General features: G+C 34.7%; 1 protein-coding gene and 1 long non-coding RNA gene across 3 annotated transcripts; both read left to right on the top strand.

Annotated features, from left to right (window-relative positions):
* The first annotated feature begins 6,462 nt into the window (after positions 1–6,462).
* Positions 6,463–14,503, top strand: LOC114312917 (uncharacterized). 2 transcript variants are annotated; one of them, XR_014360567.1, is made up of 3 exons: positions 6,463–6,968; positions 7,815–7,884; positions 8,605–8,737. It is a non-coding gene; the product is annotated as an uncharacterized LOC114312917 (long non-coding RNA). The 2 variants fall into 2 exon arrangements; XR_014360568.1 differs by lacking the exons at positions 6,463–6,968; positions 8,605–8,737 and adding exons at positions 7,080–7,181; positions 14,329–14,503.
* Positions 14,504–14,890: 387 nt separating this feature from the next.
* On the top strand, positions 14,891–18,365 carry LOC114257897 (uncharacterized). The gene is made up of 9 exons (XM_082913354.1): positions 14,891–15,020; positions 15,112–15,213; positions 15,264–15,421; positions 15,513–15,740; positions 15,846–15,938; positions 16,045–16,146; positions 16,249–16,715; positions 16,833–16,893; positions 17,718–18,365. Exons 1-8 carry the CDS (start codon positions 14,891–14,893, stop codon positions 16,837–16,839), a joined length of 1,287 nt encoding a protein of 428 aa, XP_082769480.1. The 3' UTR covers positions 16,840–16,893; positions 17,718–18,365.
* The last annotated feature ends 6,631 nt before the right edge of the window (positions 18,366–24,996 follow it).

The raw sequence follows: 24,996 nt of genomic DNA on the forward strand, positions 1-24,996 counted from the left end.
ATGGAATTAAATTATTGACATTGGATTAGACTTGGTTTGTTTGGAATATTATATATAGAATTGGACGTTTAATATTAATTTTTTGGATGCTTGGAACTGAAATGTGTACACGTTGTTGAATGCTTGAATGGTTGATAATATATTTAGCGTTGATGGATTATGTTATTTCTACAGGGTACAGGTTGTACTAATAATGAATACAGGTTGTTTACAATTTTTTTTTGGCTACAAAAAAAAAAAAAAACAAAACAAAACAAAAAAGTATTTGGCCACCAAATATTTTGGTAGCCAAATAGGTAATCAAATGTTTTGGCTACTAATAATTTAGTAGCAAAAAATAACCCAAAAAGTTTTTGTGACCAAATAATTAGTAGCTAAAAAATTTGAGAATGAGAGAAAGAAACTATTGGCCACTAATTTTTTTAGTCACGGAAAAAAAACTGTATCATTTGGCGACTAAAACATTTGGTGGCAAAAAGTAAAGAAGTGAATCTTAAGAGGTTTTTGGCTACGGACAATTTTAGTCGGCAAAAGTCACCACGATAAAATGACATGGTCGCTAAAAATATGTATTCTATTGGTGACCAAAATATTTAGTCTCTAATAGTTGGTCAAAATTTTACGGTAGAACTTTTAGTGACTAAAAATTTAGTCGCCAAAATGTCACGTTTGCTGACTAACTAAGGATTCGTAGCCAAATGTTCACATTCGCTGACCAATTCTTTCGTAGCAAAAACGAACACCTTCCCCGACCACACGAACGTTAGTAGCCAAAAGTCACATTTGGCGACTAACGGTTTTAGTGGCGAAAAGATACCATGTGCGGACTAAAAGAAATTTAGTAGGGAAATGTTTCACTTTTGGCGACCAAATGAAGTTTAGTCGCCAATACTATCGCCGACAGGGTATAGGCGACGAACTTGGCGACAGAAATATTTGGTCGGTAAATCATTTCAGTGACCAAATTTCGGACTTTTGGCGACCAATATTTTAGTAGCCAAAAGTGACATTTCTTGTAATGTCTCCTAAGATTTACTTAAATTATAAATTATCTCTTGTGATTTTAGAAATTACATTATGCCCCTAAGGTTTCTAATTTCATAACAAATAGGTTATTTTATTAATAAATTATCAAGTTAATTAACAATTTTTAATAGTGTTAAAATTTATTTCAATTAATAATTCAGATAATTTTATTGTTATATATGAGAACAGTTAGAAATTTCACTTTTTTAATTAACTCTATTAAATAAAAAATTTTAACAACGAGGTATTTGTAATTTTTCAAACCGCGTGAGGTAATTCGTATTTTAAGCAAATCTTAGGGAGTGTATTTGTAATTTACCATAATATCAAAGAGCAATTCATTTTTTTTTTTTTTAAAAATTGAATGGTGCTGCATGCACCAATTAGTGTACTAACTAGTGTTGGTGGTGTCATGCAGCACATCAGGTTATAAGCACCATATCACGATCTTGGTGAAGTTCTAGTGTCTGTCTCTATTTTGCTCATCTGGAGCTGTTACTAGTGGTTGTTTTATTGTTTGCTTTTGTTACTCTTGTTTTGGCTTTGTTTATTGGTTTCTCACCAACTTGAGCTTGGAGCTTCTACTAGCTCCATACTCCTCTTTGTGGATATAATTTTTATATTTTGTATGTCCTCATCAATAGAGACTTCTTTTGCCCTAAAAAAAAAAAAAAAAAAAAAAAAAAAAAAAAAAAAAAAAAAAAAAAAACTAGTGTACCAATACTAGTTATGACATTATTATTGACCTCACTAATTATGCAAATTGCAAATACTAAAAACATCTTAAATTATGCTACATCATCAATTGGTACATTAATTAATGCACTAATTGGTGCATATAGTATTATTCAAAAAAAATTTAAGAGTTTTGTTTTTTGTTTTTTGTTTTTTTTTTGTGGGGTCATCAGAATAAGGCTAAAAAGCAAGTTAATTTTTTTAATGTCTTTTTAGTATAGTTAAAGTAAACTTTTTTTTTTTGACAGAAAATGAGTTTGTCAATTAATCTAAGTATTTTTAACAAATAAATTGACTTTAAAGCCATAGCCAACCAAAGCTTCAATTAGGGCATCTTATTTTTCTTTTTTGTTGGGAGGGAGGAGGGGGTGGTCATGAAGAGCCTATATAATAATAAAATTTGAATTCAAACACTACACTGATAAAAAAAACAGCCGAAGGCTCAACCCCTATGTTGGTAAAATGGTAATATGTATGCATCAACTCTATCTTCCCAACATTCCTGATTAATGAAAAGTAATCCCCAAGTAAAATCTTTTTGGCTTTTGTTAACATGGGTTTTTTTTTTTTTATTAGCAAAAAGAAACTTTATTGATGTAGAAAACAAGATTCAAGCGAAAACATATATCAACAAAGACGGGAACTGCAAATAGCATCATAGCTAACCATATCGATCCCAACTAGGTTGGCACCGATACGGATGCACAATCCTCTGCTAGCACTAAACCCAAGATTGGAGAGGAACCAATCAAAAGATCCAAAAAGAGAGGAGGGGAAAATAAACACAAAACCAACATTTAACAGCAATTAGCATAAAAAAATAGCAACAAAACAACCACTAATCAACAAACTAGCAATTAGCAGCAACCCAGCAGTGCAGCACCAGCAAACCAGCAAAATCAGCAAACCTTAGCAGGCCCTAAATAGCAGCAGTATAGCAACAACATCAATCCTTTGCTTCAGGCCATCAACAGATCAGCAAATCAGCAATTCAAAAGTTCAGGACCAAGACCAGTACCAAAAAACAAAACATCAACAAATTAGCTCCTATTAGGGCTCCAAACCAACCACCAGAACCAACCCCAAACCAGACACTGAATTTCTACACAGATCAGACAGAGACTAAACATCAACTGCACCACAGACTAAGAATCAGACTCTGGATTCCTTCATAGTAAGCTGAAGCAACCTAACCCCACTCACAATGCAACCTTACAGCTTGTCCCTGGAACCACCTCCTACACAGAGTCTAATGTGTTCTATATTGAAAATAAAATCATTTACTATGAAAATATGATCCTTAAACACTTCCTTAAACCACACAGCCAATCTAAACTTAATTAGATTAGTCACACCTACCACACTTGGGACAGCATCCCTAAACAAGCATTCATTACGATGATTCCACAGAGACTACATTACAACCAATGGAATAGCCTTCCACATCATTCTCTCTTTTTGGCTAAGCCTCATCCCTGCCCACCAATTAAGAATAGCCTCTACTATGTCTGGCTGTACACCTTGTACATCCCACCATCTTAGCATTTCTAACCACACTCTCCAAACAACTGGACATGATAGTAATACATTGTTAATTGACTCATCCACTGATTTGCACAGACTGCAGATTGATGATGTATTAGCAGACACAGCACCAATCCGGATGAGAAAATCTGTTGTTTTTAACCTTCCTTTCCAAGCAAGCCAACCAAAAAATTGAACTCTAAGGGAAATGAATTTGACCCAAATCCTTTTACTTATTGATCTGAGGCTACCAAAGCCACTTGCCATAAAATTATAAACAGAATCAACTGAAAAAATTCTAGATTTTGACGCATCCCAAACTAGAGTATCATCTATGGATGGCCTTATAGCAAGACCTGCCCCTAACTGGCATACCAATCTGGTGGCTTCCACTCTTTCCCAATCATATAATTCCCTTCTGAACTGAAACGACCACTCACCAGTTTCCTCATTCCTTTCCACCATTGCATATAGAGACTCTCCCTTATTCACTACCAATCTATATAAGAGTGGGAATTCATCTTATCACACCATTTATCAACCCAAAAATTCACTCTATGTCCATTACCCACTTTCACCATACAATTTTCCAGATAAAAGTTCAACAGTCTGCTACTCTGTTCAATTCCTGAAACTATATCCTTCCAGAGTTTAAAGCCCCTGCTTATACGGCTAGATGAAGGCCACCAATTCCCCTCCACTAACCTATATTTACTACAAATGATTCTTCTCCAGAATGCTTTGCTCTCCACCCCGAACCTCCACGACTATTTCAATAAAAGGCAATCATTGACCTGTTTAACTCTCCTCACCCCCAATCCCGTTTGCTCAACCGGTTGGGAAACTTCCTTCCATTTTACAAGGTGGACCTTCTTTCTTACCTCAGACCCTCCCCAAAGGAATGAGGCCTGAAGCTTATCCAGTTCTCTACCAACCCCCTGAGGCAATTTATACAAAGACAAATAGTATATAGGCAATGAAGAAAGAACAAATTTTATTAAAGTAAGCCTCCCTGCAAATGAAAGTAATTTCCTTTTCCAACCTGCCAATTTGCTTCTAACTTTATCCGACACAAGTCTCCAAAATGCTTTTTTATTAGGGTTGGCCCCCACAGGTAGACCTAAGTAGTGAAAAGGTAGACTTTTAACTTTGCAATTTAGCACTGATGCATACTCATTCAAATCTTCAATTGGAACACCTACTCCACTAACTACGCTTTTATGGTAGTTTATCCTCAATCCAGATAGCATCTTAAAACACCAAAGAATCCTCTTCACATTACTAACTTCGAATATATCAGCTTCACACAATATTAAAGTATCATATACAAACTGAAGGTGAGTAAGAACTACCCCACCTGAGCCAATCTGCACCCCTGATATCGACTCCAAATCCAAGGCTCTAGACATGAAGATACTTAAACACTCTACTACTATATTAAACAAGAAAGGAGACAGAGAGTCCCCTTATCTAAGCCCTTTTTGTGGACTGAATTCATTAGTAGGTGCTCCATTAACCGACACAAATAATCTAGAGGAGGTAATACACTCCTTAATCCATCTCACCCACTTATCTCCAAACCCAAAAATTTTCATCATTGAAAATAGAAAGTCCCAATTCAATGAGTCAAAGGCTTTCTCAAAGTCCAGCATTATGATCAAACCTCTTTTTCTAGATTTCTTCCAACTATTAAGGACATATCTTAAGGAGACATTAAATGAATATATTTATGTCAACTTGTATAGAAAATAATACAATTTTAAAAGTTGTGTTAACTAATTATATATATATATATATTTATAATGACATCAAAATACAATTATGCTTTGCACCCTTCTCCTCCCTTATTTTTGTATGCCTCTTCACTTTCCTTCAAATTTGATGTTTTATATTATTTTTTTCTAAAAAAATAAAATAAAATTTAGATTGGTGAAATTTTTTTAAAAAAATTCAAATACTAAATATTTTCATATTTTTAGAACATAAAATAATATTTAAAAGTTAAAATATATATTTATATTTATTTTTGTCAAACTAATTTATAAGTTTCTTAAAATAAATTCAAAATAAAAATTCCAAAAATTAAAGAATTTTTGCTTATGTCCATATGAAAAAAAATTAAAGAAAATGTTATAGGCCCCAATTTTTTTACCAAATAAATGACCAAATTGCTCGTGTGGGTGTAGGGTCCACAAAATTGCGAACCCCACACTCATGTGAGACATTTGGTCATTTATTTTGTAAAAAAGTTGATATCCCTAACATTACCCAAAAATTAAATACTCAAAAACATCATAATTAATTTTCCTTCTACTTTTATATTCCCCATGCAAGTTGAGGAAGTTAAAATCATTTGTTGTTTTCTTAACATGTACCCCATAATCATTCATAGTTTACGCTAAAATTATTGTACAAGAACTAAGGCCTCATTTGGAAACTTTGCTTTTTTGTTAAAAGAACAAAAAAAACTATTTAAAAATTCAAATCATACACAGCAGTCATTGATGTTTTTTCATACAACCAAAAAAAATAAATCCCAAACACACATTAATTTTCCTAAAAAAGACAAAAACTAAAAAAATAACTAAAAAAATCAAACCCCAAACAAGACCTAAATAGTCTAAGGTACTCCATAAGAATGCCCTCTGCAATAGATTAAATTTTTTTTTTTTTTATTAGTGAAGAAAAAAATTATTAATGAAATCATAGTACAAGACAAGTGACATATATTAATAAAGAGTGAGTGCAAAGAATATCAAAACAAAACTAAATGATCGCAATTAGACTGGCACTGAGAAGCCAGCCCAGTCATTTGCTAACACAATACAAAGTTGGTGAGAAGCCAGTGAAAAGCAAAAAACAGAACAAATATAAACAACTTTGTTACAAGGAGCCATAGGTTGCTTAGAAGTGAAATATAAACGGAAAAAATATAAATAATTTGCATATAGAATGGTATAATTATATTGGACTTGTCCTTTTACAATAAAGTGTGCATTAAATTATATTTAATTATAAAAAAAATTACTAATATATTATTTTAGCAAAAAATTTTGTAAAAAAACTCTATAACAATAATGTTTTCCAGTTGAACTGGTCTACTTCGGTCCTCAAGCATGCTAATTTTATTTTTTCTTCTTTATTTTTTTTTTTTTAAACTATTGATAGAGCATACACTACAACAAATCGTACATTTGGCGACTAAAATTGGCGACCAAACCAATTTTAGTCGCCAAAAACAGGGTGTTCGGCGACCAAACTTCCATTTTTAGTCGGCATTCATTTAGTATTTTTAGCTACCAAAGTTTTTAGTCGCCATACAGTGTTATTGGCGACTAATTTGTTTTTAGTCGCTGCTTTGAACCACTTTACGCTACCAAAGTTCAATTTCGTCGCCGTATGATAACATTTCGCGACAAAAACGTTTTGTCGTCAAAAAAATGGGAGAAATTTTTATGCTTTTTGGCGACCAAAACAAATATTTAGTCGCTGAAGTTTCGAAATGTTTTTTTAGAGGGAAACTCATTAATATTGGCGCCTACATTTAACAAAGGATTATTTGTCTTCTGTTTGACACACACCACAGAGCAGTCGATACCAAAGCTCTGCGCCGCTGGCCACCGTCGTTCATCACCGGCGCTCGCGACCACGAACATTGCAGTCCGGCCCACCACTGATTACAGGTATTTGTCTCTCCCTCTCTATCGATCTGTGTCTGTCTGTTTGTATCTCTCTCCCTCTCTATCGATTTCGTAATCAAAGCTCTGATTAAGTTAGGGCTTTTTCTGATTATAGGTATTTAGGGCTTTTTCTGATTTCGTGAGGTTGGAGAAAGAGGTTGTGAGGGTAGCTTTTTTGTATCCCCGCTTCTGTATCATCCCCGCTTCTGATTACAGGTATTAAGTTTGCTACTTCTTTTCTCCCCCCCTTCTGTATCATCCCCGCTTCTCTGTATCCCTTTCTGCAAATCATCTGTTTCTCAAAGTATTGTAGTTTTTGGGTTTGTTTTTGTGTTTCAGAAAATAAAAAAAATAAACTTCAGTGGTATTTTTGTTTTTGTGTATCATCCCCGCTTCTGGTTTATTTTTATTTTTATTTTTTTGTTTTTGTTTTCTTTGTTTCATCAAATCACCTGCGAGGGTAGCTTTTTTGTATCCCCCTCCAGGTTGGTTCTTTTACATCTTGGACTCAAGAGGCTTATCTATTTTCAATCCTCTTTATTAGGTTTTTTCGGTATGGGTATACACTGATTACAATCCATCACTCTTGAATTCCAATGCTACTTGTGGATGGCTATACACAGAGCATGTTTGACAACTATTGAAGTTTTATTGCTGATTTTCTTGTCCTACATTGGTTTGAACAAACTCATCTAATTTGGAGTATAGATTAGTCGCTCAAATTGTTTCTAAATATAATTTTTGCTTCCATACACAAATCAATTCAATATTCTGCGAGGCAAGTCAATTTCTTAACCTGGGATTTTTCATCTTTCTGTATTTTTATTTATTCATTTATTTTTTGAGCAGATGGGCAATGTTTGGTTTTGCTGTTGGGATGCTAACAGAGTATGCAACAGGCTCAGACTTCGTTGATCAAGTAAACATTCTTCTCTCCATTTTCGGGATTGTAGACTTGGAGTAACTTATCTGTTTGATTTCCAATGCTACAAATACGTACTCTCTGTTACATGTAATTTCTGTAGTTAAATCCAATGTTTCATCTCCCGCTTTTTTTGAGTAAATTTTCAATTTTCATTTGTTTGAATCACTTAATTATCTGTATTCTCACTATGTACATGAATTTCAAAAAACACAAATTTGTTGTGTGTAATTTGATCATTTATTATCACTGGGTCCATGACACTAGTTCAAAATTAGATCATTTATTTCTTAACTATTGAAAACAGTGCTAGAACAATTGATGTTACTAGACTGACTCACTCAATAATACCTTCCAATTGATAAATGTGCCTGCTTGGATTTATAGTGTTGATTTGCAATGTCATGTGATAAAAAATAAAAACAATAAATTAAAGAAAAGTTGCAATTTTAAATTTATCTATATTTATTTTATGTTTGATTTTTCTATAGTTAATTATGCTGACGGATAAGCATAAATTTCAAAACACCAATTGTCATTTCGATGCCAAAACATTGACATTTCAACTTACAATGATATAAACATTTTTAAAAAAAAAAAAAAAATGTATTTAGGTTAAGAAACAGGTTGTTCTTTGAATTGTATAGTGTTTTTGAAATGTATCTACTTTTAATGTCTGTCTATTGAAAGCTCATTTATATGTGTATGCTTTTTCAGTTCTCTATTTAAAGTAAAGGAAGATGATGAAGTAGACAATTTAGACATAAAGTTCAAAGTGAGGCGGAAAACAAAGCGTGTATACTCATATCTACCTCCTGAAGTTTGTTTAAAGATCAGTAGATCATTAAAAGTTAATTTTTTGCTCCATTTTTAGTTGCATTTAACACATGAAACTGTGCTATTGGACAGTTTATTGTTTACTTTGTCTGCTTTACCAGCTTTACTGATGATTTATGATATACTTTTTCCCCACTTTCGGTTTTACTTTGAGAAAAAAAATTCTTCATTTCTTTCATCATACAGTCAAATTATGGAGTAAAATTATTATTGTAAAGTGTCCATCTATGTTTTACACCATGTAGTAAATGTCTAATATTTTTCTTGAATTTTAAAATGATTTTGCTACTGATTGGAACAAATATATAGAATTCAGTATAATGTTTGTTACATATAAATTATATATCTCCCTGTAAGATGACTTGACATAGAATTGTTCATGTATGTCACATTAGCGTATGCATACATGCCGAGTTACTACTGAAATTAGCCAACTCTATGCAGCTGAGAAATAGGCATAACATCCCGATATGTCATTACTATTTCGGTAAACATCAACAAGCAATGCTAATCGAACCCTTAAACTTACTTAAGCTCTCTTCCATTACAGAGTATTTTTCCAAGTTCCCGTCCATTCCCAGGTTCATCTTTGGTTGATGTGTACTGTTCCAATAATGGATAAGAGTTGGATGATGATACAAGATCGGCTAAAAAGTAAAGAGTATTTAGAGGGTGTTCAGTCATTTATTGAGTTCGCTACAAAGAATTTAGGGCCGCAGGATGAGATCCGTTGTCCTTGTGTTGATTGCTTGAACGGCACAAAATTTAGTCGACACGTTGTACGGTTGCATTTGATTCGAAGAGGAATCACAATTTCTTATCGAACTTGGGTGCACCATGGGGAACATGCTCCCATGTTTCGTGATCATCCTAGTATGCGAAACGATGATACCGAAACCAATGAGAATCGAATGACTGACAATCACGAAAATGTGGATGAACTTCCTACCATGTTAGAAGAGATTTACATGAGTGGTCTCATGGATGATAATATCGACGAAGAACGTACTAGTTCGGAGAGGCACAATTTGTTGAAGTTCATGAAGTTCTTCGATGATGCTCAACGCAAAGTATATCCAGACTGTGAAAAGTTCTCCATCTTGTCCTTCGTAATTAAGATGCTTCATTTGAAGGTGTACAATAAATGGAGCAACAAATCTTTCGACATGGTTATGCAAGTTTTCAAAGACATTCTACCAAACTGTGATGAAACTGTTCCATGGACTCTTTATGAAGTGAAAAAGTTCTTACGTGAATTGGGTTTGGGATATGAGGCCATTCATGCATGCAAAAACGATTGTACTCTATTTTGGAAGGACAACGCCACATTGGAGAATTGCCCTACATGTACGGAGTGTAGATACAAGTTGAACGACAAGACGGGTAAAAAAATTCCACACAAAATACTTAGGTACTTTCCTTTGACACCGAGGTTGAAGAGATTGTACATGTCGAAAAAAACAGCCGCATTTATGACATGGCACAAAGATAAGCGTGTGGATGATGGAGTACTACGACATCCAGCTGATGGTGAGGCATGGAAGGATTTTGATAGGTTGCATCCTACGTTCTCTGCGGATCCTCGGAATGTAAGACTAGGGCTTGCCACAGATGGTTTCAATCCATTCGGAAATATGAGTACATCGTACAGCATGTGGCCCGTAATCTTAATGCCTTACAATCTACCCCCATGGAAGTGTATGAAAGATCCATTTGTCATGCTGTCATTGCTTATTCCAGGACGATCCGCACCTGGAAGAGACATCGATATTTATTTGCAACCATTAGTAGAAGAGTTAACTACTTTGTGGGAGCATGGTGTGCAAACATATGATGCCTTAAATGGCCAAATATTTACAATGCATGCAGCAGTCATGTGGACCATCAATGACTTCCCCGCATATGGTTCCTTGTCTGGTTGGAGTACAAAAGGTTACTTGGCCTGCCCTAATTGCAACATGGATGCTTCATCTCAGAGTTTGCGAAGTAAGATAGGGTATATGGGTGCTCGGCGGTACTTACCTGAGAACCATATTTGGCGAAGAAGTAGGCTATTCAACGGTGAAATTGAGAATCGGTCCAAACCCGTGGAGTTATCGGGAGAACAAATACTCGAGCAAATTAATTTGGGGACGTACAAGCCGTACGGAAAGCATCCAACCAACCAAAAAAGACAAAGGACTGAAAAGCCAACTCCAAACTGGACGAAAAGAAGCATTTTGTTTGACCTTCCCTATTGGAAAACACTTAAGCTTCGACATAACCTTGATGTCATGCACATAGAGAAGAATATATGTGACAGTCTGCTTGGTACACTATTGAACATAGATGGCAAGAACAAGGACACAGACAAAGCACGTTTGGATCTGGAGGACATGCGAATACGAAAGGAGTTACACTTGATAAGGCATGCGAATGGCTCTTTCGAGAAGCCTCCGGCATTCTACACATTGTCCCTGGCAGAGAGACAAGGGTTTTATGATTTCTTGAAATCGATTAAGTATCCTGATGGCTATGCTGCAAATGTATCCAACTGTGTCACTGCGAATGGTGGTAAGTTAGTTGGCCTTAAGAGTCATGACTGTCATGTCCTTCTACAACGTCTTCTTCCCATTGGGATGCGAGGATACCTTCCTACCGAGATTGGGACCACATTGTTTGAGTTGGGAACTTTTTTCAAACAGTTGTGCTCAAAGACATTGCGGGTCACTGATTTGGAGCAATTGCAAGAACAAATAGTACTTATACTTTGTAAGCTTGAGAAGATTTTTCCTCCTGCTTTTTTTGATGTCATGGTCCACTTGGCAATTCATTTGCCTTATGAGGCTATGCTTGGAGGGCCTGTGCAATATCGATGGATGTATCCTATTGAGAGGTATAACTACGATGGGGGTGCTTTTTTAATGTAAATATAGTTCAATGTAACCATACTAACGATCAGCCTGATGTTTACATGTAGGATGCTCGGACTTCTTAAAGGATTTGTTGGCAATAAAGCTCGGCCAGAAGGTTCCGTTGCCGAGGGCTACATATCGAAAGAGTGTGCGACGTTTTGTTCAATGTATTTGGATGGAGTTGAAACGGTCTTTAACCGGGAAGAAAGGAACTACGATGGAGGTGACAATGGGCCGGGGTTGGCAATTTTCACTCAAAATGTTCGTCCTTTTGGTCAACTCACAAGGGAAATTGATGTGTCCGTAACTGACCGCGAATTCGCTCATTGGTTTGTCCTACACAATAGTTTGGAAGTTGACGAATATCTAGAGTACGATTCCTCATCATACATGCAACATACATCTTGTACACGGTTTTTTTTTTTTTTTTCGAAGTCTTCATTATTCCAATTACTTATGAATTACATTGTATTAAGTAGGGAACACAAGCTCGTGTTGCAACAAACATATGGAAGTGATTGCAACATTGCAACGCGACAATGCAAAGAATTTCCTAAATGGTTCAAAGATCGCGTAAGCTGAAGCTCGTTATTGTATAGTTTGCAAATAATGTTACATTATTCTAAGTTTGAATTAACTTGACATACTTTCTTCTGTAGATGAACCAACTGCGAAATCAAAAGTCACCCGAAGCAACCGATGAGATGTGGTCATTAGCCAATGGACCTAATGCCTTAGTGAACACATATTCGGGATGCATTGCTAATGGCGTCCGATTCCATACTATCGACCGTGATAACCGTCGTAAATGCCAAAATAGTGGGTTGGTAGTGGAAGGCGACCACGAAGGCCAATTGATAAAGTTCTACGGCTACCTTTGTAAAGTGTGGGAGCTGACATATTTGTTTGGACATCGGGTTGTTTTGTTCCAATGTGAATGGTATAACACCGGTAGTAGTCGAACTTTGCGTGTCGAACCACATGTGACAACCGTTGATGTAAGAAGTCGATGGTATAAAGATGACTCGTTTGTGTTCCCAAGCCAAGTTCAACAAGTTTTCTATGTTCCTGATACGAATTTAGGGCCGAATTGGCGAGTCGTAGAAAAGTTTCAACATCGACGACTTTGGGATGTGCCAGAAGTAGATGTGCCAGAATTTGATGACGTCTTGCAAGAAGATGAGACCACTACTGTTGTACCAACTGACCCTATTGATGATGATGCTGTTTTGCTTCGGAATGACATTGAACCTGAAATAATTTCAATGGAAGTTTCGCATACCAAAAAGCGTGTACAACCCGAGGGTGTTATGGATGATGCTTTCATCTGTGATGACGATGATGAACTAACAATCGCGGGTGATGACGAAGAAGATGAGATAGAAATTGATTTTGATACAGATACGGACCTAGAGTTTTAACTCACTTTGTGGTAAAATTACTTTATGTGTTCTCTAAGTACATTGTTGATGAACTTTGTTTGTTTGTCTGTCTTGTTTTGTTGATGTGATGGGGGGCTTTAAGCGATCTTGTTACAATTTGCCAAGAAAAAATGAAGAACCTGGCTTCGAGCTCGCTGAAGATCCTGCTCCAACTGAGAGAGCTTTATCCTACTTGACTGTAGCTGCTGTACATAGGCCTATATATATATATATATATAGAGAGAGAGAGAGAGAGAGAGATAAGTTGGTATAGATCCCAAAACTATGAAGATTGTAGTATAAGTTTTAGACAAGTAATGATCATTTGGAGGACTAGTTTATATCATTATCTGCACATTTAATCTGGAAAACTGTTTTTTGAAAACACTATAACAAAAAAACTTAGTAATTGATTGGTTTAAAACAACCCAAAACAGTGTAATGGAAAGACAAATTTTTTTGTTATTTTAAGCAATGAAAAATGTGTTTTATTTATTTGTATAAGATAGGTGAATAAAATCATACTGGGTCCATAGGAATATAGGGTTTGATGTCTAATTCCAAGATAAGGTGTAAAAGGACTTGAATGTACAGTTTGGAGATTGATGTTGCTGTTGATGTTGTTGGGCTTGTGGAATCTAGTTTTCAAATGGGTATTTTATAAAGTCATCATAACCACCCCAAAGACTTCTTCATTTTTCGAATGGGTATTCGAGATACCCATTTGAATAATTAGTATTGAAATGGGTATTTGAAATGGGTATTTTATAAAATCATCATAACCACCCTAAAATTATTCAAATGACTTCTTCATTCTTTGTTTATTCAGTAAATTAGTTTTAAATGTGAGTAGACTAATTATGTCTTGTTTTGTTTTTTTTGTTCTTGTTCTTCTTCATCTTCTTCTTCTTCTTGTTTGGACCCCAATTTCCCAACTACATTCATATTCTATGGACTTAGTACCCTTGTAATTAACTTCCTATACAATTTGTATGAACTTTGGCAGAAAATTGAAAAGCAAATTCATAGTGAAGTCAGATTTATGTATGTTTGCTGCTGTTTACTCATCTGCTGGCAGATTTACTGAAGCAAATTCATAGTGAATCATAGTGAATCTGCTGGTTAATCTTGATAAGTTTTTTTGGTCTGTCTCTGGCTGCTGTCGCTAGTTGTTAATCTTGTCAATCTGCTGGTTGCTTAATCTGCTGGTTAATCTGAGTTGGGATGTTTCTATTCATGGTTAGTCTGCTGGTTACTTAATACAAGGCTCCAACTGGTTACTTATGTAGGTACCATGGTTCCTGGTATGAAGACGGGGCGGCGGAAGACAGCAACAAGTGGCAACGTATTATCAGGCTCTGAAGCATGTCCACCAGCAGTTATTGGCACCCCGTTGACGTTATCTGATGAGACACAGCCACCAGATGATACACAAACAGTGGTGGAGGAGACGCAGCCAGGTGGCGTGGGTAAGAGCATTTCACTTACTTCGTTACAAATTCTTTTTTCCTTTTTCTTGGGCTGCCTAAGTCAGGTCTTTAAGGCAATGAGAACCCCATAAACAGGAAGAAAAACAAAGAAAATGTGAATGCCTTGTTAACCTGATTGGTAAGGAATGCCTTTGTTAATTTGTAGGTTAATCTGTCTGTTAATCTTGTTAGTCAATGTGAATGCCTTAGTTGGTTCAATAAGTGGGAGTGTATGAAGACCTAGTAGTCAATAACTGTTAGTGTAATCGCAATTATAGCTACCAGAAAAATGAAGTCATGGAATCTAATTTGCCACATGAGGTCGATCACTTTTCCAAAAACAGGGGTCAGGATGATGCTACACATACGGAGACAGATGAAAATGGAGATGAAGGTAGTGGAAGGTGGTAAATCTGCAGAGGAGGATGACGAGGATGATGTGGCAAAAAGTGTTGAAGGGTCAATCAATGGAAATCACACAGTGGAAGGGTTGTCAGATGATGTAGATGGAGGTAATGATTGTATGCCTGGTTCAGTGGTTAAAGAGGGTGGTTAATTCAAATTTGAGTGACTGTATAGCCCAGTCCAAGGCTTTGTCTACAGTGGAGAACTCAGAGCGGCAGCAGCAGCCATATCCATATCTTGCTGATGATGCACTTGGGGAGCTCAAGGTTGCTTATGAAGCTCTGAAGGAACACAATATCAGTTCTGAAGCAGCAAATATCGAAGTCATTATTTTATATGAGTTTATAAAGATGCGGTCATCCAAGCGGTGCTAGTCACAGGAGGGAATGCAACCCCAGCGACGAATGAGTTGGGATTGCAAATTAGACGGTTGTGCCCTCTTCAGAGCGTGAAGTCATGGACGAAAATCAATGAAAGTACCAAAGATGCGGTCATCCAAGCGGTGCTAGTACGAGATTTATCTTCCCATAATGTCGTTATTAAGTTATTTGTAATTGCTTAAATTAATTGATGTAGTAATTGTCTTATTATGTTTGTAGGACAAGTTTGTTATCGGGGATGATTTTGATAATGATGAACAAGCTCAACAAATTCTTGATAGAAAGGCATATTTGCTATACAAGGATTGGAGGTACAATCTAAAGCAAGAGTTCCTCGAACTTGAGGAAAAGGGTGTTGATGACCCGTATAGTCATCCGCCTAGTGGAGTGAGCTTGGATGACTGGAGATATCTTATTGATGTTGCTTGGAAAGACGAATCTCACTTGGTAACAAATTAATTAGAAACCCCATTCTTGAAATTCATTGATGTGAATATGAATAAAAATTCTAACAAAATTGGTTTATGTTTGTAATTTTTTTTTTCTTGTTAGAAACGCTCTAAAGCTGGTAAAGCAAATAGGGCTATGCTCCCGTACAATCATACAAGTGGATCGCGATCATTTCCTATAGCAATGTCGCTTATGGTGAGAAGTAGTTATTTGTTTAGTAATATAATGGATGATTGATTCTTCTTCATTTTGAATATTACTATGTAGTACTTCATCAATGGAAATTTTTGAAACATAATAGGCAAATGAGGATGGACAAATAGATTTCCCTGAATTTTATAAGAAATCACACAAGTCCAAGAAGACGGGAGACTGGATTGACCCCAAATGTGGTGAGCTACATGTGAGTATTGAATGTTGAAACCAATTTTGTTGTGTATCAATTACTAAAGTTGTTTTCAATTCCTTCAACTATCTTGACTTTCTTATTTTTTTGCCATGATAGGATGATATGGTCAATCTACAAGTCGTAGCCACCGATGCGGGGTTGCCATTGACCCACGAAGAACTATCAAGGCAAGTGCTCGGGGCAAAAAAAAATTACTTGCGTGGATGTGGGATAGGCCCACAACCCTCTTCAACAGCTTCGAATGTGGCACGAGCACGTGACAAACATATGGAGTCAATGAGAACGGAATTGGAGGCTCTTCGTGAGGAGCGTGAAAGAGATCACGAGGAGTTGCTGAAGGAGAAAGAGGAGCGGCAAAGAGATCACGAGGAGTTGCTAAAGGAGAAAGAGGAGCGGCAAAGAGATAGGGAGGAAATTATGAGGGAAAGAGAGGAGCTGACGAAACAAATTGAAGAGGAAAAAAAAGCACGGGAGGCACAACAAGTACAACTCAATCATTTGAACGACGTGGTGTCACGACTGACAACCCTCTTGCAGGGTTCAGATGGTCATCCTACAATTCGGTAAACATAATTTTATTGATAAGCTAATGCAAGTTGTAGAAAAATATGGATCATATTGGCATAGAATTGGTTTCTAAAGTTGCTATGCAAATTTTTGTTGTTATGTGCTTCGAATAGGTTATAAGGCATAATGTGAGTAGACTTTGCAGCAGATGGACGGTAATCTGAAGTTCATAAGGTAACCACTTGATTTCAATGAAATATGAAGTTAGTTCCCTTTGGCATAATTTGATTTCCATCGGGTTGTAATCACTTGATGGCATAATCTGATTTCATAAGGTAACCACTTGATGGCATAATCTGATTTCCATAAGACAACATGGAATTCCAACAAAATAAAAAAAAAAAAAAATTTAAACAAAAATGATGACCTTTTTTTCTAAATGTGGAATTTACTTTTGTTTTTTATGTGAACTGACTCCGTCCAAGTCCATGCTGGGAAATAGTTGGCTATAGTCTGAATAACAAAATTCTTCGTATTGTTCGGTAGAAGTTAACATTTGTCATGTCAAGATAGCATGTTCTACGGGCAGAGTTATGAGTACCTGATACAACTATATATTACCTGCAAAAATTGTCAAATAGTATCCAAATGAACCATATGGATGTGAAACTTCTCCAAAATTCCGAATTCTGGGGAGTATCATCAGTTTGCAGCCTTCTCAGCTGGTATATGCAACACATGGTTAATATATACAGTGATAAATTACATTGATGGTCTATATGTTTTGGCCCTTATATTATTTTGATCCTTATAAATTTAATGTACTCGATTTTGATCATGAATTTATGCTTTTGTGTTAGTTTAGTCTAATTGATAACAACTGTGTGACGATCCTCACATGTATATTAATTTATTCAGAGAATTTGCCTAATTATGTGTTTAAATTTTGTGCATATATGTTTGCTTATGGAATTTTGTTAGAACATTTACTTAAGTATACTTTTTGTTGAAAATTTTTGTTTACAATGGAACTAATGGGTGACATTTTTGTTGTGTAGGTGGCTTTTGGCATTGACATGTGGATCTTCTATTTTTTTTGTCCGGAAGATAATTCACATTGCAAAGTTGGAAAGTTTTTTGTCGTCCCTGGCTTTTTGTGTGGAAATTAGATGAATCATACATATATTTTTTGGCAGGGTACATAGTATTTTTGGAACTTGTGTTAATTGCTCTGGTGGTATGTATAGATTACCTTTTGTCGTGGTACATATTACCATGGTAATTTGTACCATGTCAAATGGTCATTACAATGCATAGTATAGTAACAATGTTTTGTGTATAGAGGACATTGTTTTGGTAACACAGTTGGAATGTATGACGTTATTATTTGTAATTGGAATATGTTAGTTGGTTTATATATATAAGTTAACATTGTAAGGTATTATTTTTGGTTTGATGGTTGTAAGTGAAACATGCATTACGGAATAGGTGATAAATATATATATTGATTTGTTTGTATTATAGGTTGTGGTGGATATATATAGGTTTTGAAAAAAAATTATTAAAATGAAAAAAAATAAAAAATGACATTTTTGGTGACAAAAAAATTGGTAGCCCAAAAAAATAAAAATATCTTTTGCCGACTAAATATTTAGTAGCTAAAATGAATAGAAAATAGTTTTGGTGACTAATTGTTTTGTAGCGAAAAACTGAAAACAGTTTTGGCTACTAAAGCCTGTAGTAGCTAAACTAGAAGAAGCTTTCCCCGACAAAATCTTTAGTAGCTAAAAATGACACTTTCGGCGACTAATATCTTAGTCGCTAATAGGACTCATCGGCGACTAAAACAGCGTTAGTCGGTAATAGCTTATCTTTTGCCTACTAAAAATTAGTCGGCATTATGTTGGATTTTTAGCGACTAAATCCTTTTTTTGTCGCTAATTACTGCCCGTTTTGGCTACTAACAGATTAGTCACTAATTCTGGTGGATTTTTAGCGACTAAAATTTCTTTTAGTCGCCACTACGTTTGCCGACAATGCATCTGCGACAAATCCAGCGACCAAAGTTTTTGGTCGGCAAATATTTTCGGCGACTAAAATCTGGGCTTTTGGCGACAAAAACATTAGTCGCCAAAAGTGTATTTTTTTGTAGTGATAATACATATCAACTGTTCAACTATTAAGTGCAAAATTATTTTAGTTGTTTTCTACCTAAAAAATTCTTCCATTCATTAATATGTGCCCTATTATCATATAATTTTCAAACATAACTTTAAAAACAATATTTTTTTTTTTATTCACAAAACACACTAAACATGCTTATATTTATTTTTGATAAAAAAAAAAGAAAAAGAAAAAGAAAATGCATTATATATTTAGTAAACACATGTGTTTATAAAGGGTTAATTACACTTTGCACCCCTGCACTTTGCACTAAATCACACTTTGGCCCCTACACATGAAATTATGACAATTAATCCCCTACACTTTTGGTCAAATCCCATTTTGGTCCCTACACATGAAATCGTGACAATCAGCCCCTGCACTTTTACTCAAATTTCATGTCCCTACACAAATGCCAATATTTCTTTTCTGTTATTTCATTTTTAAATCCTTAACAAAATCTAATCATATGATAAAAATGTGACTACGAAATGAGGGTAAGAGAGGAAAATCATCCATGTTTCCCACAAATACGCTTTGTCCTATGTGATAAACACATGAGAGTTATATAATACAATATATATATTCGTATGGTAAAAATTGGGACAAGAAAACAAGAAAGTAGAGCTTTTGAAATAATAATAAAAAATGCAACAAAAAAATCCAAGAGAAATAAAGATGAAAAGATAGAAGATTGTGTTACCATGAATAATAGAGTTTCGTAATTCCAATTTATGCAAAATCCTAGTTCATCTTCTTAATTGTTTACAATCTGCATTTTATTTTAACCTCATACAGTCATATTTTGATATAAATTTTTGTATAAAATGTGAATTGGTGAAAAATGAAGATGATTTTCCTTTTTTTCCATCATGTTGTAGTCATATGACTAGATTTTGTTAAAGATTTAAACAATTAAGTAACAAAAATGGGACATTAACACTTGTGTAGGGACCAAAATGAGATTTTACCCAAAGTATAAGGTTGAATGTCATAATTTTATGTGTAGGGACCAAAATTGGATTTGACCAGAAATGCAAGAGGTTGACTGTTATGATTTCATATGTAAAGACCAAAGTAAGATTTGATGCAAAGTGCAGAATGCAAAGTGTAAAGCAAGTGAGGAAGTGAGCAGAGAGGATCAAGGCAAAAGGTGACTCCCCAGCGGTGGCAAGTGTGCGGTCTAGATGAAGTTAGGGGTCACCAGCAGTAGGTGATGGACGGAGGAGATGGGAAGGAGAAAGGAATGAAAACTTATTTATAACCAAATGAAAACAACTTTTGCTCTATTTTGTAGCTAGGCTAGCCAAATTAGCCATTACCCTTGATACATGATTAAAATATAAATTACTTCATATGATTATAAAAGGTACATTTCATTCTTGAAATTTTTAATTTCATAACAAATGACTCTTTTATATTAATAAATTATCAAATTAATTAATAATTTTTAATGATGTCAAAATTTTATTTCAATTAATAATTTAAATAATTTTATTATTGTATAAGAGAGCAATTAAGAATTTTATTTTTTTAATTGATCTTGTTAAATAAAAAATCTTGGCAATCGTTTTACAAATCATAAGAAGCAATCCATATTTTAAGCAAACTTTAGGAGGTGTATATGTAATTTGCTCTAAAAAATAATCAATCATTAATTAAGTTTAAACTGTAGATGATACATGAATTTTTTTGTGAGAAGGAAAATGTTATAGGTTCTAAATTTTCTACCAAATAAATAACCAAATATCTCACATGGAGGTAGGACTCATAAAATTGCGGACCCTGTACTCATATGAGATATTTAATCATTTATTTAATAAAAAATTTGATATCATGAACATTTCCTTTGTGAGAAAAGCTTTATATGTAGCCCTTATAAAAACATGACCACGTCTTGCATAGTTGTAAACGAAAGCTTGTTGGCGCCTTGCTGGCTCATTAATAACTAATGGAAAATCATAAATAACTCAAACAAGTCACTCTTGAGATTTGTTTTTAACCAAATAAATAAATTGGGTCTCGTCTTGCATAGTTGAAAGCGAAAGCTTCTTGGCACTTTGCTGGCTCATTAATAACTAATGGAAAATCATAAATAACTCAAACAAGTCACTCTTGAGATTCGTTTTTAACCAAATAAATAAATTGGGTGTCGCTAATAAGTGTCCTTATGTACAAATAAAAGATAAAAATTTTATAGAGCACAATACACTCTTAACTAAGTTCAATACACTTTAATTTAAATCAATATATTTTTTATTATTTTTACATATTTTTAAAAGACTTTTTACACGCTCCCTAACATTAAACAATGACTATGAGACACTTGTTAGCATTTACCATAAATAAATAATAACAAATGACTTAGAAATCAAGATTATTCTTTTTGGTGAACACTTAAAAAATAGAGATAAGAATGTAACTACTCATTCAATAATGAGCATAAGACCATAAAAAAATATTATTAAGTTATTTATTTTATAAGTTTTAAATTAATCAGTGACTAACAATTCAATATATTATCAAAGAAGGTGATATGTTATTTTTTAAGTTCATCATCTAGTAAAAAATTAAGATAGGAAACTCTATTCATAGAAAAAGCACTACAAGGATAATATGACAATGTTATTTTTGTAAATAAAAATCATATTTATAAATATTTTATTTTTATATAATTTTTAATTTTTTTTTTTTTTTGGTTAGGATAGTATTACTCTTTTAAATAAGTAGGTCATTAATTAATAATTCAACACTAAGGAACTAATAAAAATGATAACTTCTACAAACAAGCCACCATTTGAGATGGGTTGGTAACACAAATAATAATAATAATAATAATAAATCACTTAGAAAAATCAACATTATTCCTTTTGGTGAATACTTTAACAAATAAAAGAATTCAAGATATTGTGTAACAACTTATTCAAATTATGTCGTTAATGAACAATAATATTTTATTAACAAAGATCTAAGAGATCTTAGTACAAACATATCGTCTGATTAAGTACATGACATATCTGGTGGGTGTTGGGAGGTTGAAATGGTCGGATGGCGATGAGTTTCACACCAAACAACTTGACAATTTGAACATTCCTTCATTAACTTAAAGATTTGCTTGCTTTACAAGTTACAATTCTTTGTGTTCCAAATTATTCCTAGTTATCTAGTTAGCAAGGTTGGTGGGCTTGACATTATTGGCCTCTTATAGCCATTGCATGGAGAATGCTTCGTTTTTTTTTTCGATTCTCTGCTTTATTTATGGTGCAACACTTATTCAGTTATTTCTTAAAAAAAAAAAACAAAAAAATAGTCAGTCACACTTTCAATATATATGTATATATATATATATAGATATATATTATCGGCAAAAGAAATCTTTATTGATGGAAGCATACGAAGTATGATACAATGTATCAATAAATAAGAGTTTGGAGCTAACACAACGCTCCAAGCGCCAGTTGGTGAGAGACCAACAAACCAACAAAACCAGCAGCAAGAAAAGAAAAATCAGTCACACTTTTAATATATAAAAATCAAGTTAAGGAAAAATTATTGCATATGTCTGCCACATATCCTACGTGGTATGTTTTTGTAATTCTATTAGTTACATATCCATTAATTTTTATTTTTTCTCCTATGTATTATATAATATAACCAATAGAATTGGAATGGCACATAACCTAGTTTGTCACACCCCTAAACCCACCCTTAGAAGTTTGGGCATGACCAACTCGCTAACAGTTGCCAAAACTCAATAATTATACAGTATGGGGCTTGAACGGAAGCAATCATCAACTTGAAATAATATCCATTGAGCTAACGTCTACATGCCAGGATCACAGAATAACTCATAACCTGAATCTATACATAATAAAGCACACTCATAAGTGATAGCTATATACATCCATATACATACAGTCTCAACCCCACAACTGGGGTATAATCAAGAGATTAACAGTGGAGGTTATACACGCTTAACAATACTTGGCAAAAGTCCAGGCCAAAGCTAGGAGTCAGGATACGGCTTCACAAAAATAAAGAAGTCTCATCTAGCTGCTTAGGCTCCACGGGGTTGACAAAAGAAAAGCTACCAAAGCTGGACTAAAACTAACCACCGGGTTGATTACTTACAGAGACAGACATAACACGGAGTGAGCATGGCTCAGTGAATAATAGTATGTAAGAAATTTCAAGTAAACCTTTATGAATTACAATGCACATAAACGTACAGATTACATATTTGATCTTATTCTGTAAATATTTCCAATACGGCCTTAGACCCAATAGTTACAAAACGGCCTCAGGCCCAATATCAAACAGAACGACCTTAGGCCCAACATATTATATAGAACGGCCTTGGGCCTACATATCAACAGTTGTTTACATATCGGAGGGTAGGTAGGACATCAACATGTACACTACCTCCCTTGGCCGTAGGCCTTGAATCATAATCAATCTGAATCAGATTAGGGTCGGTGAGACATCGGCGTGTCATCACCTCCCTCAGTTCCAGAGTTGTCACATTTAGTGGTTGATGACTGAACGGCCTCGGGCCCATCGTTAACAAAGCAGAATAATCTCAAGTTCTTAAGGATCTCATCGTTCAATATCGCACATAAATTTCCACTCGTTCAACATGAAACGACATAATTAACTTACAGAGAACAAAACGTTAATAAGAGCTATTAACAATAAACGAAGTATGTCATTATAGTACTATTGCTCACAGTGCTGTGATGGAGCTACAGTCCCTTCCGATATGTGACCTATACATGAAATTCACCAATTAGCCCATTTTTCCTTTTTAATTCAAATTTGATTCGTTAACTCTCTGTAAATTAACAAGCATTTTAAAAGCTTCAAACACGCATTTTAGCAGTCCCAGATGGTGAAACAGAGGAAAAGGAACACACGGGATTTTTCTCCATGGGCCGCACGTGTGGAGGCCCTTCGCCGCACGTGCACCCCGCACGTGCATATTTAGCAGTAGCCAAACTTTGAATTCCCCTGTTTTCCGCATGTGCGGCTGTGAGCCCCTCACGTGCGGTGGTGTTTCCCGTACGTGCGACCATGACCCCCGCACGTGCGGTCGAAGCCCCTGTTTTGGGCAGTCCAAATCAAAGCACAAATTCAACAAAACAATCACATTAAAGAGTAGAAGAAGGGAGACATTAATGTAACTTTAGGATATAACAACACCATATACATGATTCATAAGCTCAATTAGGTTTTTAATCCCTTCAACCCCATAAACACAACTTAATTCCTTTGTGATCATGGTTATCATTGACATATAAACAACATATGCATATAATCATGAGAAGTCAACATGAGAAATCAAAGAATGAGATATAACCCTTCCATATAACTCCAAATGATTTCAAACAACCAAATGATAAGAACATCTCTCCAACTCAATAATTAACACATACATATCCTCAATTACAAACCCTAATTCACAAGAATGCCAAGAAATTCCTACCCAAATCCAAGAAAGAAGTTATTCAAAGTAGATTATACATACCTTGGGTTCAAATCTCCTCAATCCTCTTTAATTTCCCAATCTTCTTCCTTGTTGAGGTTATCTCTACCCTCTCTCCTCCTCTACACTCTCTTCTTCTCTCTCAGAAGATATTTCTAAGTGATACACAAGAGACCACTAAAATATTTAAAAGTGTTACCTAAGGGTTAGACACATATTAATCAATTTAATCATTCTTAATTGAATTTTGACAGAAAATCATATTACGATCTAAAAATCTTGCCGATCACAATTATAAGGTCAATTTCAAATTATTAAGCTTCTAAGGCTTTCAATTACTGATCTAAACGTCACAATTGTAACAGATTTTTCTCACAATATAAATCCATAACTATACAATTCACACAATTAAACAAATTTTCACATGGAATTTCATATTAAGCCAGTAAGTGCACATAATAAGAGGCTGATACCAGAAGTCATGTAGGAGGATCGGGTCATTACATAGTTGTAGGGACGAACCTAGGATTTGATCATTGGAGGGGCCAGAAAATAGGATTGGATTTAAGGGCAATGGATTTTCATGCAATTAACACTTGTAATTTTTCATGCTATTAATTGGAAATGGACAAACTTCGTTAAATATTTGATATAACAGTAATATCACTAATCAATAAAAGTTCTTACATTAC

Source organism: Camellia sinensis, chromosome 2, assembly GCF_055761805.1.
Source record: "Camellia sinensis isolate YWXY chromosome 2, ASM5576180v1, whole genome shotgun sequence".
NCBI lineage: Eukaryota > Viridiplantae > Streptophyta > Magnoliopsida > Ericales > Theaceae > Camellia > Camellia sinensis.

Coding starts and splice junctions, on each gene's coding strand:
- LOC114257897 (XM_082913354.1), top strand. CDS start 14,891: ATGGAGATGAAGGTAGTGGAAGGTGGTAAATCTGCAGAGGAGGATGAC. Junction 15,741..15,845: donor GGAAAGACGAATCTCACTTG/GTAACAAATTAA, acceptor TTTTCTTGTTAG/AAACGCTCTAAAGCTGGTAA. Junction 15,939..16,044: donor CTATAGCAATGTCGCTTATG/GTGAGAAGTAGT, acceptor GAAACATAATAG/GCAAATGAGGATGGACAAAT.